The sequence below is a fragment of the Mobula birostris genome, chromosome 19, assembly GCF_030028105.1.
Source record: "Mobula birostris isolate sMobBir1 chromosome 19, sMobBir1.hap1, whole genome shotgun sequence".
In the NCBI taxonomy this organism is placed as follows: Eukaryota; Metazoa; Chordata; class Chondrichthyes; order Myliobatiformes; family Myliobatidae; genus Mobula; species Mobula birostris.
Window position 1 is genome coordinate 6,215,895 of NC_092388.1, and position 15,919 is coordinate 6,231,813.

Below are 15,919 nucleotides of genomic sequence, written 5' to 3' on the forward strand. Positions count from 1 at the left end.
TTCAATACCACAATTCTGAACAAGCTTATCTCCAACTTCTGGACTCAGCACCCTTCTCTGCAAGTTGATCCTTGACTCCTTGACCAACAGATCACAATCAGCAAGAGTTGGCAAAAGTACCTCCTCAACACTGGAACACAAGACTCTGCCCTAAGCCCCTTACTTTACTCTCTATGCACTCACAACTGCATGGGCAAATTCTGCTCTAATTTAATCTAAAGCAGGGGTTCCTTTTCTCTGCCATGGAGCTTTACCATTAACTGAGAAGTCCATGGACCCCAGATTGGAAACTCCTGCTCTTCAGGTTTGCAGATGACATCATCATAGTGGACTGGATTTGAAACAACGATGAGATGTAATATAAGAAGGAGAGAGAGAAAACCAAGGAGGGAGAGAACGTAGCAACATGGCATCAAGGCAGCAACCTTTCCCTTAATGTCAGGAAAACAAAGGAACTGTTCATTGACTTTAGTAGGTGGGACAGGAAACATGTCCATCTGTACCAATGGTACTGAAGGTGAAATTGGTTGAAAACTTAAAATTCCTCGACGCAAATATCAAACAATTTGTCCTGGTCCAAACCTGTTGACATTACGGCCAAGAAGGCACACCATTGCCTTTACTTCCTCATAAGGCAAAGGAAATTATTTGATTTTTACAGACGCACCATAGAAAACATCATATCTGGATGCACGACTACTTGGAAAGATAACTACTCTGCCCAGGACTACAAGGAATAGTAGAGTTGTATCATGAAAACCAACCTTCTCTCTGGTGACCACTACTTCAGGAAAGTACTCAGCACAAATGAGGGACCTTCCTTCCCACCCTGGTCATTCTCTCTTCTCCACAGCCCCCCACCCCCACTACCAACACCTTGAAAACTCGTAGCAGAAGGAAAGCTTCTACACTGCTGTTATAAGACTCTTGAATAGAACTCTTGATCTCAAAATCTTCTCTGTCATGGCCATTGCACCTTACCAACACTGCACTTCCTTTGTAACTGTGATACTATATTCTGCAGTTAATTATGCCTTTCGTCTTTCCTTCTGTACTGCTCCGATATACTTAAGTTTGAAGTGATCTGTCTGGGTGGCATGCAAAACAAAGCTTTTCACTGTATTGGTACACACAACAATAGTATCTAATTATAAAAATTCAACAGCTCTACCTCAATGAGCAGTTTGTTTGTTTATTTATTGATTGATTGATTGAGATACAGCCCAGAACAGGCCCTTTCAGCCCTTCAAGCCACACTACCCAGCAACCCCTGACTTAACCCTAGCCTAATCATGGGACAATTCACAATGACCAATTAACCTACTAACTTGTACATCTTTGAACCATGGGAAAGAAGTGAAGCACCCGGAGGAAACCCACGCGGTCACAGGGAGAACGTACACACTCCTTACAGACAGCGGCGGGAATGAACTCAGGTCAATGGTACTGTAAAGTGTTGTGCTAACCACTATGCTACAGCTTGGGAACTCTGATAAGGACCTTCTTCATATTCAACTGCCAGTTATCATATTACCTTTTCTGAAAACCCGAATTGTGCAAATTCTTACATTTCCCACATTACAATAATTACAAACGTATTTCACAGTTTTTAAAGCATTTTCTATCTCCTAGACTAGAGGACATGAAAGGTATTACATAAACAGAAGTCTTTAAAATGGGATTGCCACGTTAATCGGAGACACCTCCAACTTTAGACACTAGAATTCGCAGAAACATCTTTAACAGTAGTAGTTAACAAATACTTTATTAGTTCCATTTAAAATTTTAAAAGGTGCTTACATAGTTTATGAGTTAGTTTGGAGCCCTAGTATTAGGAATGAATTAATATCTTTTTCAGCAAATATTATATGCATGATCAAACCATCATATTGGAAGTGATTTTTCTTTGTAAATTTTGTCACGCTATATTTGTCAGTCATGGAGTCACAGAACACTACAGCACAGAATTAAACCGTTTGTCTCATCTAGTCTGTGCCGAAGTATTATGCTACCTCAACCAATCATCCAGCACCCAGACCACAGCCCTCCGTACTCCTCCAATCCATGTACCTATCGAAATTTTTCTTCACTGTTGAAATCGAACCCACATCCACCACTTCCAATCTCACCACCCTCTGAGTGAAGATCACTCTTATGTTCCCCTTAAACATTTCATCTTTCACCCTTAACCCATAATCTCTAGTTTTAGTCTCACCCAACCTCAGTGGAAACAGCCTGATTACATTTACTCCATCTACACCCCTCGTCATTTGTATACCTCTAGCAAATCTCCCCTCATTCTCCCACGCTCCAGGGAATAAAGTCCGAAGCGATTCAACCTTTCCCTATAACTCAGGTCCTCAAGTCCCGGCAACATCTTTGTAAATTCTCTCTGCAGAGGCCACAGTTTAAGAATAAGGGGTAGGCCATTTAGAACGGAGTTGAGGAAAAACTTTTTCACCCAGAGAGTGGTGGATATATGGAATGCTCTGCCCCAGAAGGCTGTGGAGGCGAAGTCTCTGGATGCTTTCAAGAAAGAGATGGATAGAGCTCTTAAAGATAGTGGAATCAAAGGTTATGGGAATAAGGCAGGAACTGGATACTGATTGTGGATGATCAGCCATGATCACAGTGAATGGCGGTGCTGGCTCGAAGGGCCGAATGGCCTACTCTTGCACCTATTGTCTATTGTCCTCTTTCAATTTTACTAGTTAAAAATAATTAATGTTAAATGAATTAATCAACTAATTTTAAGAAGTGCGAGATGGTCAAAAAATTAAACCGAAGAACCAAAAGATCTTTTAAAAAATCTTCAAAAACTCAAAGTTGCCTCAAACTTGAGGGGCAACCCTTTAGAACAGAAATAAGGAGGAAGTCTTTTAGCCAGAGAGAAGTAAATCTGTGGAATGCTCTGCCAAAGACTGCGGTGGAGGCCAAGTCTGTGCGTATACTAAAGGTGGAAATTGATCGTTTCCTGATTGGTCAAGGTATCAAAGGATATGGTGAGGAGGTAGGTGTGTGGGGTTGAGTGGGATCTGGGATCACCCATGATGGAATGGCAGAGCAGACTCGATGGGCTGAATGGCCTAAATCTGCACCTATGTCTTATGGTCTGGCTATGTTGAGAAATCACCTGAACAATATAGGTGGGGAAGGAAGGTGAAGAAACTTTCATTGCATTTGATTTCAACATGTCTCAGAAAAGCTAAACTGAGACAACAACCTAGATTTTGTGGGATAACTACAGTGAAACCATCAGCATTTGCAACTGTCAGTGAGAGATGGTACAAATATGTTGAGAAATCATCCCTACTGGTACAGTTGTGGGGGAATATGGGAAGGGATTTTGTGGGATAACTATAGTGAATTAATCACAGCAACTTTAGTATTTTCAGACATGTTTGAGTCCCACTGTTGCTCGTAGACTGCCCTCTAATTGTGGGTCATCTGGGACAGGGAACGTGAGCGAAATGACTTAAAATTACATCGCAAATTTGCCATCTGCATCTACTATGACGAGGTACAAAGGGACTTTTCTTGATTTCAATGCAAGTGAAAGACTGCTTGATTAAGTTCAAAATACTTTTAAGTTAGTTGCTTAAAAACTCATAGATATTTTCAACATTCATAGCTTAATTGCTGGCTTGTATTCTTTAGGTATATTTTGAGTTTTTGAAGATTTTTAAAAAGATCTTTTGGTTCTTTGGTTTAAGTTTTTGAATTTTGATAAAAAAGAATATTTATTTGGGCGGCATGGTAGCATAACAATTAGCATAACACTATCAGCAACCCGGGTCCAATTCTCCACTAACTGTATGTTCTCCCAGTGACTGCATGCATTTCCTCAGAGTGCTCTGGTTTCCTCCCACATCCCAAAGTCACACTGGTTAGTAGGTTAATTGGTCACATGGGTCTAATGGCATGTAATCGGCATGCGCTCGTTGAGCTGGGAGCACCTGTTATCCCTGAATAAATAAAATAAAATAAAGTATTTCAGAAATATTCAAAGTATTTTTGATAGATTCAAGTTCTAGCTAAGTCTGGAGATATGACTTGGCTTCACATTAGCTTTATTCCCCACTCAATTTTGTGACTGAGGCTTCACCATGAAATTCCCTTCATTATGCGGAATACCACAGAGGACCTGCAGTTTCATTTTCCACTGTGAGTAATCAGCTGGTATAAATTCAAATTGTATTTTTAAACCAAGGTCAACAGTGAAATGATAATGTGTGTTGTTGACTGAAAAATAACAATAGGTTCGTATATTTTACACCTACAATCAAACCTTGAAATATTCATTAACATCTCTGAGCTGTGAACAGCCTTATCAGGTATAATTGAATATTTTTCTTCATTTGCTGCAAATTTTTTTGTTTTAATTTACAGTAGCTCATTTAAAGGGACACTCTTGATCTTCTTACCTTTGTTGCCAATGAGAGCATGTTACTGCTATAGAAAGGAGGATTCAGTGTTGCCATTTGATATAGAATGCATCCTGCAGCCCAGATATCAGCTTTTTCTCCATATGGCTCACTCTTCACTATTTCTGGACTAAATGAAGTAATGGATTAATCTCAGGCAAGTAGCATGGTCCACAATCAATATTAATCCTAAATGTCTGGAATGCCAGTAATTGCTTTCATTTCTAGTCAAGTTCTTGCTAGATTAGTGGAGTAGTTAGCCAATTATTGAACCAGTTGTCTACCAACCAGAAGCTTGCGAGCAAGGTCAGTCACGCACCATAAAACTGGGTGCCACAATCTTGCACCCAACGTTGGGGTATACAGATTCCGCTCTTTAACAGTCCAATTTCCTTAAGATTCAGACTCATTGAGACAAACTGTAAGAACAGGCCCCTTTGGACAACTATCAAAGTGACTCATTTTACACTAATTCTAACCTAAACCATTTTATTCTCCCTCATTCCCATAACCTTTCTCTAGTTTCTAATACTCATCTACAGATGAGGAGCAATTTACAACACTAATTCCTTTCTCACTACTACGATTGGGATGTTCAGATGCCTTAGGTCTCAAACTTACAGGTTCTGAACCCCTACTCTGAACACCTATGCTCTATCCACCAGAGAAAGCAGGATCTCCCAGTGGCCACACATTTTAATTCCACGTCCCATTCCCATTCTGATATGTCTATCCATGCCCTCCTGTACTATAAAGAAGAAGCCACTCTCAGGTTGGAGGAACAACACCTTATATTCCGTCTGGGTAGCCTCCAACCTGATGGCATGAACATTGACTTCTCAAACTTCCGCTAATGCCCCATCTCCCCCTCGTACCCCATCCGTTATTTATTTATATACACACATTCTTTCTCTCTCTCTCTCCTTTTTCTCCCTCTGTCCCTCTGACTATACCCCTTGCCCATCCTCTGGGTTTTTCCCCCTCCCCCTTTTCCTTCTCCCTGGGCCTCCTGCCTCATGATCCTCTCATATCCCTTTTGCCAATCACCTGTCCAGCTCTTGGCTCCATCCCTCCCCCTCCTGTCTTCTCCTATCATTTTGGATCTCCCCCTCCCCCTTTCAAATCTCTTACTAGCTCTTCCTTCAGTTAGTCCTGATGAAGGGTCTCGGCCTGAAACGTTGACTGTACCTCTTCCTAGAGATGCTGCCTGGCCTGCTGCGTTCATCAGCAACTTTGATGTGTGTTGCTACCAGGTTCTGGAACAGTTTTTACCCTACAACCCTCAGGCTCCTGAACCACCGTGGATAATTTCATTCACCTCAACACTGAATTGATTCTACAACCTACAGACTCACTTTCAAGGGTTCTTTACAACTCATGTTCTCAGGTTTGTTTTGCACAATTTGTCTTTTGCATATTGGTTGTTTGTCAGTTATTGTTTACGTATAATTTTTTGTAAATGCTATTGAACTTTATTATTTTCCTGTGAATGCCTGCAAGAAAATGAATCTCAGTGTAGTATATTGTTGTGTATCTAATAATTCCGTAATATTTGAGCAATCTTGTAAATATATTGTTTGGTTACGCCTTGTCACTTCAATAATTCATTATGGGTTATACTGTATGTATAAATATGTGAATTGCTACCATGTGATACATGCACACTATATATATGGAAGCATACGTGTACTTCAATAATAATTTTACCTTGACCATTTGACTTTGATCTTATTAGCTTAATTGAATTTTTTGAGGATGTGACTAAACACATTGATGAAGGTAGAGCTGTAGATGTAGAGTATATGGATTTTAGCAAGGCATTTGATAAGGAACCTCATGCAAGGCTCATTGAGAAAGTAAGGAGGCATGGGATCCAAGGGGACATTGCTTTGTGGATCCAGAACTGGCTTGCCCACAGAAGGCAAAGAGTGGTTGAAGACAGATCATATTCTGCATGGAGGTCGGTCACCAGTGGTGTGCCTCAGGGATCTGTTCTGGGACCCCTTCTCTTTGTGATTTTTATAAATGATCTGGATGAGGAAGTGGAGGGATGGGTTAGTAAATCTGATGATGATACGAAGGTTGGGGGTGTTGTGGATAGTGTGGAGAGCTGTCAGAGGTTACAGCAGGACATTGATAGGATGCAAAACTGGGCTGAGAAGTGGCAGATGGAGTTCAACCCAGATAAGTGTGAGGTGGTGGTACATTTTTGTAGGTCAAATATGATGGCAGAATATAGATTAATGGCAAGATTCTTGGCAGTGTGGAGGATCAGAGGGATCTTGGGGTCCAAGTCCATAGGACACTCAAAGCTGTTGCACAGGTTGACTCTGTGGTTAAGAAGACATACGGTGCATTGGCCTTCATCAATCATGGGATTGAGTTTAAGAGCCGAGAGGTAACGTTACAGCTATATAGGACCCTGGTCAGATCCCACTTGGAGTACTGTGCTCAGTTCTGGGCGCCTCACTACAGGAAGGACGTGGAAACCATAGAAAGGGTGCACAGGGGATTTACAAGGATGTTGCCTGGACTGGGAAGCATGCCTTATGAGAATAGTCATAATCATAGTCATAGTCATACTTTATTGATCTCGGGGGAAATTGGTTTTCGTTACAGTTGCACCATAAATAATAAATAGTAATAGAACCATAAATAGTTAAATAGTAATATGTAAATTATGCCAGTAAATTATGAAATAAGACCAGGACCAGCCTATTAGCTCAGGGTGTCTGACCCTCCAAGGGAGGAGTTGTAAAGTTTGATGGCCACAGGCAGGAATGACTTCCTATGATGCTCTGTGCTGCATCTCGGAGGAATGAGTCTCTGGTTGAATGTGCTCCTGTGCCCACCCAGTACATTATGTGGTGGATGGGAAACATTGACCAAGATGGCATGCAACTTGGACAGCATCCTCTTTTCAGACACCACCGTCAGAGAGTCCAGTTCCATCCCCACAACATCACTGGCCTTACGAATGAGTTTGTTGATTCTGTTGGTGTCTGCTACCCTCAGCCTGCTGCCCCAGCACACAACAGCAAACATGATAGCACTGGCCACCAGAGACTCGTAGAACATCCTCAGCATCGTCCGGCAGATGTTAAAGGACCTCAGTCTCCTCAGGAAATAGAGACGGCTCTGACCCTTCTTGTAGACAGCCTCAGTGTTCTTAGACCAGTCCAGTTTATTGTCAATTCCTATCCCCAGGTATTTGTAATCCTCCACCATGTCCACACTGACCCCCTGGATGGAAACAGGGGTCACCGGTACCTTAGCTCTCCTCAGGTCTACCACCAGCTCCTTAGTCTTTCTCACATTAAGCTGCAGATAATTCTGCTCACACCATGTGACAAAGTTTCCTACCGTAGCCCTGTACTCAACTTCATCTCCCTTGTTGATGCATCCAACTATGGCAGAGTCATCTGAAAACTTCTGAAGATGACAAGACTCTGTGCAGTAGTTGAAGTCCGAGGTGTAAATGGTGAAGAGAAAGGGAGACAAGACAGTCCCCTGTGGAGCCCCAGTGCTGCTGATCACTCTGTCGGACACACGGTGTTGCAAGCACACGTACTGTGGTCTGCCAGTCAGGTAATCAAGAATCCATGATACCAGGGAAGCATCCAACTGCATCGCTGTCAGCTTCTCCCCTAGCAGAGCAGGGCGGATGGTGTTGAACGCACTGGAGAAGTCAAAAAACATGACCCTCACAGTGCTCGCTGGCTTGTCCAGGTGAGTGTAGACACGGTTCAGCAGGTAGACGATGGCATCCTCAACTCCTACTCGGGGCTGGTAGGTGAACTGGAGAGGATCTAAGTGTGGCCTGACCATAGGCCGGAGCAGCTCCAGAACAAGTCTCTCCAGGGTGTTCATGATGTGTGGATAAGTGAACCTGGCCTTTTCTCCTCGGAGCGACAGAGGATGAGAGGTGACCTGATAGAGGTGTACAAGATAATGAGGGGCATTGATCATGTGGGTAGTCAAAGGCTTTTTCCCAAGGCTGAAGTGGCTAGCACAAGAGGACATAGTTTTAAGGTGCTTGGAAGTAGGTACAGAGGAGATGTCAGGGGTAAATTTTTTACACAGAGAGTAGTGAGAGCGTGGAATGGGCTGCCGGCGATGGTGGTGGAGGCAGATACGATAGGGTCTTTTACGAGACTCCTGGATTGATACATGGAGCTTAGAAAAGTAGAGGGCTATGGGTAAGCCTAGATAGTTCTAAGGTAAAGACATGCTCGGCACAGCTTTGTGGGCCGAAGGGCCTGTATTATGCTGTAGGTTTTCTATGTTAATTAGTTCAGCTCAACATCATGGGCCAAAGGGTCTGTTTCTATGCTCTTCTGTTCTGTGTTAAAAGGGACATCAAATTTGATTGCATTTGTGCATTGGTAATTTAATAACAACAGCATTTTGTTCATGACAAAGTATGTTCCAGAGCCATTTGTTCTACTACCAAGTAAGTGTCACACGGAGGAGGATAATAGAACAATATTGGTCTGCTGGGTCGAATACAAAATGAAATTTAATCCTGGTGAGTGATGGTAATGCATTTTGAGTGTCCTAATAAGAACAAGACAAGCATCACAAACGCTAGGGTTGCCCTAGGAGGTACTGACAACAGTTAAAGTCCATAGATCCCTATTGCACAGGTAGATAAGGTGGTGAAAACAACAAATCAATTGCTGGCCTTCTTCAGTTCAGGCATAAAATATAAGCAGCAGGATTTCACACTGTGACAGGATTTTCAAAGTCTGGCTGAAACCAAAAATGAAATCTAATGAAGCATACATTTTCACTGGATCTAGATCCATTGTAAGATTTGCAAGTCCACAACCTATGCTGAATTTCAACCCCTTAAGACCAAATGAACATTAGGGCCCAACTAAGTCTGCTATTAAGTAATAAAATCCTTTAAAACAGGGGTTCCCAACTTTTTTTATGCCATGGACCCCTACTATTGACCAAGGGCTCTGTGCACCTCAGGTTGGGAGTCCCTGGTTTAGGCACTTCACTACAGCCTGAAAATTATCAGACGGAACTTGTCAGAACTAAAAGGGACAAGATGCTCTATAGAAGACATGACTAGCATTCCTTCCACAAAATAGATTTAATGTCATGCTCATCAGCTGTTTGAACTACTTCACTCTATTCAATTGGCCGTTTTTCTTTGAAGTGCAGGTTGTTTGCTTACCAGGAATACAGGATGGTCCCAACAACTGACGTCATCTTACTGTTTTCTTGCTTCTGTTTCGCAAGGCCAAAATCAGCTAGAATTCAACATGTACAATTCAATAACATCACAGTACACAAAAATGAAATTAAAATCAGCATTGCAACTCAGAATATAAATGTCACTATTATATTGTGTATTAAAATAATTACAAATTCTAATTGCTTAATGTAAGATATTAAAGGGGATTACTTCCCTCCACTTTATCATTGAAACACTATTATATTGTGTATTAATGATGTCTCTATAAAATTTGTAGCTAAGTTTACGGAAATAACATGTATGCTTTTTAGAAATAATTCAGTCAAGAGGTACATGGAAGTTATTACTCTCTGTTTATCAGGTAATTTTGTGGAGTAAAAACAGAGAACTCATGTACAGTGCCTACAAAAAGTATTCACCCCCCTTAGGAGTTTTCATGTCTTATTGTTTTACAACATCACACAGTCGATTTAATGTGGCTTTTTTGACATTTATCAATAGAAAAAGTGACACTCACAACATGCTGGAGGAACTCAGCAGGTCGGGCAGCATCCGTGGAAACGATCAGTCAACGTTTCGGGCTGGAACCCTTCGTCAGGACTGAAGAGGCCCTATAAAGAAGGTGGGGGGAGGGTGGGAAGGAGGGGGCTGGTAGGTTCCAGGTGTAAAACCAGTAAGGGGAAAGATAAAGCGGTGGGAGAGGGGAAGCAGGGAGGGAATAGGCAGGAAAGGTGCAGAAGGAATAGGGGAAAACACAATGGGTAGTAGAAGGAGGCGGATCCATGAAGGAGGTGATAGGCAGCTGGGGGAGGCAGAGTGCGCAGTGTGTTTTCCTCTATTCATAGAAACATAGAAACATAGAAAATAGGTGCAGGAGTAGGCCATTCGGCCCTTCGAGCCTGCACTGCCATTTATTATGATCATGGCTGATCATCCAACTCAGAACCCCGCCCCAGCCTTCCCTTCATACCCCCTGACCCCCGTAGCCACAAGGGCCATATCTAACTCCCTCTTAAATATAGCCAATGAACTGGCCTCAACTGTTTCCTGTGGCAGAGAATTCCACAGATTCACCACTCTCTGTGTGAAGAAGTTTTTCCTAATCTCGGTCCTAAAAGGCTTCCCCTCTATCCTCAAACTGTGACCCCTCGTTCTGGACTTCCCCAACATCGGGAACAATCTTCCTGCATCTAGCCTGTCCAATCCCTTTAGGATCTTATACGTTTCAATCAGATCCCCCCTCAATCTTCTAAATTCCAACGAGTACAAGCCCAGTTCATCCAGTCTTTCTTCATATGAAAGTCCTGCCATCCCAGGAATCAATCTGGTGAACCTTCTCTGTACTCCCTCTATGGCAAGGATGTCTTTCCTCAGATTAGGGGACCAAAACTGCACACAATACTCCAGGTGTGGTCTCACCAAGGCCTTGTACAACTGCAGTAGTACCTCCCTGCTCCTGTACTCAAATCCTCTCGCTATAAATGCCAGCATACCATTCACCTTTTTCACCGCCTGCTGTACCTGCATGCCCACTTTCAATGACTGGTGTATAATGACACCCAGGTCTCGTTGCACCTCCCCTTTTCCTAATCGGCCACCATTCAGATAATAATCTGTTTTCCTATTTTTGCCACCAAAGTGGATAACTTCACATTTATCCACATTAAATTGCATCTGCCATGAATTTGCCCACTCACCCAACCTATCCAAGTCACCCTGCATCCTCTTTGCATCCTCCTCACAGCTAACACTGCCACCCAGCTTCGTGTCATCCGCAAACTTGGAGATGCTGCATTTAATTCCCTCATCCAAGTCATTAATATATATTGTAAACAACTGGGGTCTCAGCACTGAGCCTTGCGGTACCCCACTAGTCACCGCCTGCCATTCTGAAAAGGTCCCGTTTATTCCCACTCTTTGCTTCCTATCTGCTAACCAACTCCCCACCCACACCAATACCTTACCCTCAATACCGTGTGCTTTAAGTTTGCACACTAATCTCCTGTGTGGGACCTTGTCAAAAGCCTTCTGAAAATCCAAATATACCACATCCACTGGTTCTCCCCTATCTACTCTACTAGTTACATCCTCAAAAAATTCTATGAGATTCGTCAGACATGATTTTCCTTTCACAAATCCATGCTGACTTTGTCCGATCATTTCACCGTTTTCCAAATGTGCTGTTATCACATCCTTGATAACTGACTCCAGCAGTTTCCCCACCACTGACGTTAGGCTAACCGGTCTATAATTCTCCGGTTTCTCTCTCCCTCCTTTTTTAAAAAGTGGAGTTACATTAGCCACCCTCCAATCCTCAGGAACTAGTCCAGAATCTAACGAGTTTTGAAAAATTATCACTAATGCATCCACTATTTCTTGGGCTACTTCCTTAAGCACCCTGGGATGCAGACCATCTGGCCCTGGGGATTTATCTGCCTTCAATCCCTTCAATTTACCTAACACCACTTCCCTACTAACATGTATTTCGCTCAGTTCCTCCATCTCACTGGACCCTCTGTCCCCTACTATTTCTGGAAGATTATTTATGTCCTCCTTAGTGAAGACAGAACCAAAGTAATTATTCAATTGGTCTGCCATGTCCTTGCTCCCCATAATCAATTCACCTGTTTCTGTCTGCAGGGGACCTACATTTGTCTTTACCAGTCTTTTCCTTTTTACATATCTATAAAAGCTTTTACAGTCCGTTTTTATGTTGCCTGCCAGTTTTCTCTCATAATCTTTTTTCCCCTTCCTAAATAAGCCCTTTGTCCTCCTCTGCTGAACTCTGAATTTCTCCCAGTCCTCAGGTGAGCCACTTTCTCTGGCTAATTTGTATGCTTCTTCTTTGGAATTGATACTATCCCTAATTTCTCTTGTCAGCCACGGGTGCACTACCTTCTTTGATTTATTCTTTTGCCAAACTGGGATGAACATTTGTTGCAGTTCATCCATACAACCTTTAAATGCTTGCCATTGCATATCCACCGTCAATCCTTTAAGTGTCATTTGCCAGTCTGTCTTAGCTAATTCATGTCTCATACCTTCAAAGTTATCCCTCCTTAAGTTCAGAACCTTTGTTTCTGAATTAACTATGTCACTCTCCATCTTAATGAAGAATTCCACCATATTATGGTCACTCTTACCCAAGGGGCCTCTCATGACAAGATTGCTAATTAACCCTTCCTCATTGCTCAAAACCCAGTCCAGAATAGCCTGCTCTCTAGTCGGTTCCTCGACATGTTGGTTCAACAAACCATCCCGCATACATTCCAAGAAATCCTCTTCCTCAGCACCTTTACCAATTTGGTTCACCCAATCTACATGTAGATTGAAGTCACCCATTATAACTGCTGTTCCTTTATTGCACACATTTCTAATTTCCTGTTTAATACCATCTCCGACCTCACTACTACTGTTAGGTGGCCTGTACACAACTCCCACCAGCGCCTTCTGCCCCTTAGTGTTACGCAGCTCTATCCATATCGATTCCACATCTTCCCGGCTTATGTCCTTCCTTTCTATTGTGTTAATCTCTTCTTTAACCAGCAACGCCACCCCACCTCCCCTTCCTTCATGTCTATCTCTCCTGAATATTGAATAGCCCTGAACGTTGAGCTCCCATCCCTGGTCACCCTGGAGCCATGTCTCTGTGATCCCAACTATATCATAATCATTAATAACAATCTGCACTTTCAATTCATCCACCTTATTACAAATGCTCCTTGCATTGACACACAAAGCCTTCAGGCGCTCTTTTACAACTCTCTTAGCCCTTATACAATTATGCTGAAAAGTGGCCCTTTTTAATGCTTGCCCTGGATTTGTTGGCCTGCCACTTTTACTTTTCTCATTAGTACTTTTTGTTTCTACCCTCACTTTACACCCCTCTGCCTCTCTGCACTGGATCCCATCCCCCTGTAGTGAACTAACCTCCTCACGCCTAGCCTCTTTAATTTGATTCCCACCCCCCAACCATTCTAGTTTAAAGTCACCTCAGTAGCCCCCGCTAATCTCCCTGCCAGGATATTGGTCCCCCTAGGATTCAAGTGCAACCCGTCCCTTTTGTACAGGTCACGCCTGCGCCAAAAGAGGTCTCAATGATCCAAAAACTTGAATCCCTGCCCCCCTGCTCCAATCCCTCAGCCACGCATTTATCCTCCACCTCATCGCATTCCTACTCTCACTGTCGCGTGGCACAGGCAGTAATCCCGAGATTACTACCTTTGCGGTCCTTTTTCTCAACTCCCTTCCTAGCTCCCTATATTCTCCTTTCAGGACCTCATCCTTTTTCCTGCTTATGTCATTGGTACTTATATGTACCACGACCTCTGGCTCCTCACCCTCCCACTTCAGGATATCTTGGACACGATCAGAAATATCCCAGACCCTGGCACCAGGGAGGCAAACTACCATCCGGGTCTCTGGACTGCGTCCACAGAATCGCCTATCTGACCCCCTTACTATCGAGTCCCCTATCACAACTGCCCTCCTCTTCCTTGCCCTACCCTTCTGAGCTACAGGGCCGGACTCTGTGCCGGAGGCACGGCCACTGTCGCTTCTCCCGGGTAAGCTGACCCCCCCCAACAGTACTCAAACAGGAGTACCTGTTGTTAAGGGGCACAGCCACCGGGGTACTCCCTATTACCTGACCTTTCCCCTTCCCCCTCCTAACCGTGACCCACTTGTCTGCCTCCCGTGGTCCCGGCGTGACCACCTGCCTGCAACTCCTCTCTGTGAACTCCTCACTCTCCCTGACCAGACGAAGGTCATCGAGCTGCAGCTCCAGTTCCGTAACACGGTCCCTTAGGAGCTGCATCTCGATGCACTTGGCGCAGATGTAGACGTCCGGGAGGCTTGTAGACTCCAGGGCCTCCCACATCCGACACCGAGAACAGCAAACTGCCCTCACACTCATACTGCCCCTCTCCTCAAATAACAACAGAAAATGAATGCCAAACCTCCCTCGCCTCGCCTGTTTCCGCCTAAGCCCGTTGAGCCGAAGCCCTTAAGTCTTCACTCTGCTCCCGGTGATTCCTTCTTCACCTTTCCTGCCTATCACCTCCCTGCTTCCCCTCCCCCACCCCTTTATCTTTCCCATTACTGGTTTTTCACCTGGAACCTACCAGCCTTCTCCTTCCCACCCTCCCCCCACCTTCTTTATAGGGCCTCTGCCCCTTCCCTCTTCAGTCCTGACGAAGGGTTCCGGCCTGAAATGTTGACTGATCGTTTCCACGGATGCTGCCCGACCTGCTGAGTTCCTCCAGTGTGTTGTGAGTGTTGCTTTGACCCCGGCATCTGCAGAGTATTTTGTGTTATCAATAGAAAAAGACTCTTTCATGTCAAAGTAAAAACATCTCTACAAAGTGATCTATATCAATTGCAAATATAAAACACAATATAATTGATTGCAAAAGTATTCACCCCCTTCAAGTCAGTATTTAGTAGATGCACCTTTGACAGCAATAGCTGAAAAGCACAAGTCAGGAGATGGATACAAGAAGTTTTCAAGTCACTAAATATCCCTTGGAGTACAGTTAAGTCAATCATCAAGAAATGGAAAGAATATGGCACAGCTGTAAATCAGCCTAGATCTAGCCGTCCTCAAAAACTGAGTGATCGTGCAAGAAGGGGACTAGTGAAGGAGGCCACCAAGAGACCTATGACAACTCTGGAGGAGTTACAAGCTTCGGTGGCTGAGATGGGAGAGACTGCATACAACAACTGGCCTGGGTGTTTCACCGGTCACAGGTTAATAGAAGGGTAGCAAAGAGAAAGCTACTGTTGAAAAAAAAACTCACATGAGAGCTCAGCTAGATTTTGCCAGAAGGCATGTGGGAGAATCTGAAGTCAGCTGGAAGAAGGTTCTATGGTCCAATGAAACCAAAATTGAGCTTTTTGCCCATCAGATTAAATGCTATGTTTGGAGTAAGCTGAACACCGCACATCATCAAAAACACACCACCCCTACTGTGAAGCATGGCGGTGGCTGCATCATGCTGTGGGATGCTTCACTGCAGCAGGACTTGGAAGGCTTGTGAAGGTAGAGGGTAAAATGAATGCAGCAAGATACAGGGGAAGTCCTGGAGGAAAACCTGATGGAGTCTGCAACTTGGATGAAGATTTGTTTTCCAGAAAGACAAAGACCCTAAGCATAAAACCAAAGCTACAAAGCTACACAGGAATGACTTAAAAGCAACAAAGTTAATGTCCTGGAGTGGTCAAGTCAGAGTCCAGACCTCAATCCAACTGAGAATTTGTGACTGGACTTGAAAAGGGCTGTTCTCTC

At 43.7% G+C, this 15,919-nt stretch overlaps 1 protein-coding gene across 6 annotated transcripts in view; it reads right to left on the reverse strand.

Moving 5' to 3' along the window:
• Window positions 1-15,919, reverse strand: part of nek10 (NIMA-related kinase 10) — a 122,684-nt gene that overhangs the window by 41,474 nt on the left and 65,291 nt on the right. For all 6 annotated transcript variants that reach the window (XR_011889711.1, XM_072283170.1, XM_072283172.1 and 3 more), the window contains 2 exons: window positions 9,613-9,688; window positions 4,425-4,554 (listed from right to left, as the gene is read on the reverse strand). Coding sequence is in view for 5 of the 6 variants with exons in the window: in XM_072283170.1 (XP_072139271.1) it covers window positions 4,425-4,554; window positions 9,613-9,688 (206 nt within the window). In the remaining variant the exon portion in view is untranslated. The remainder of the gene's footprint in view (window positions 1-4,424; window positions 4,555-9,612; window positions 9,689-15,919) is intronic.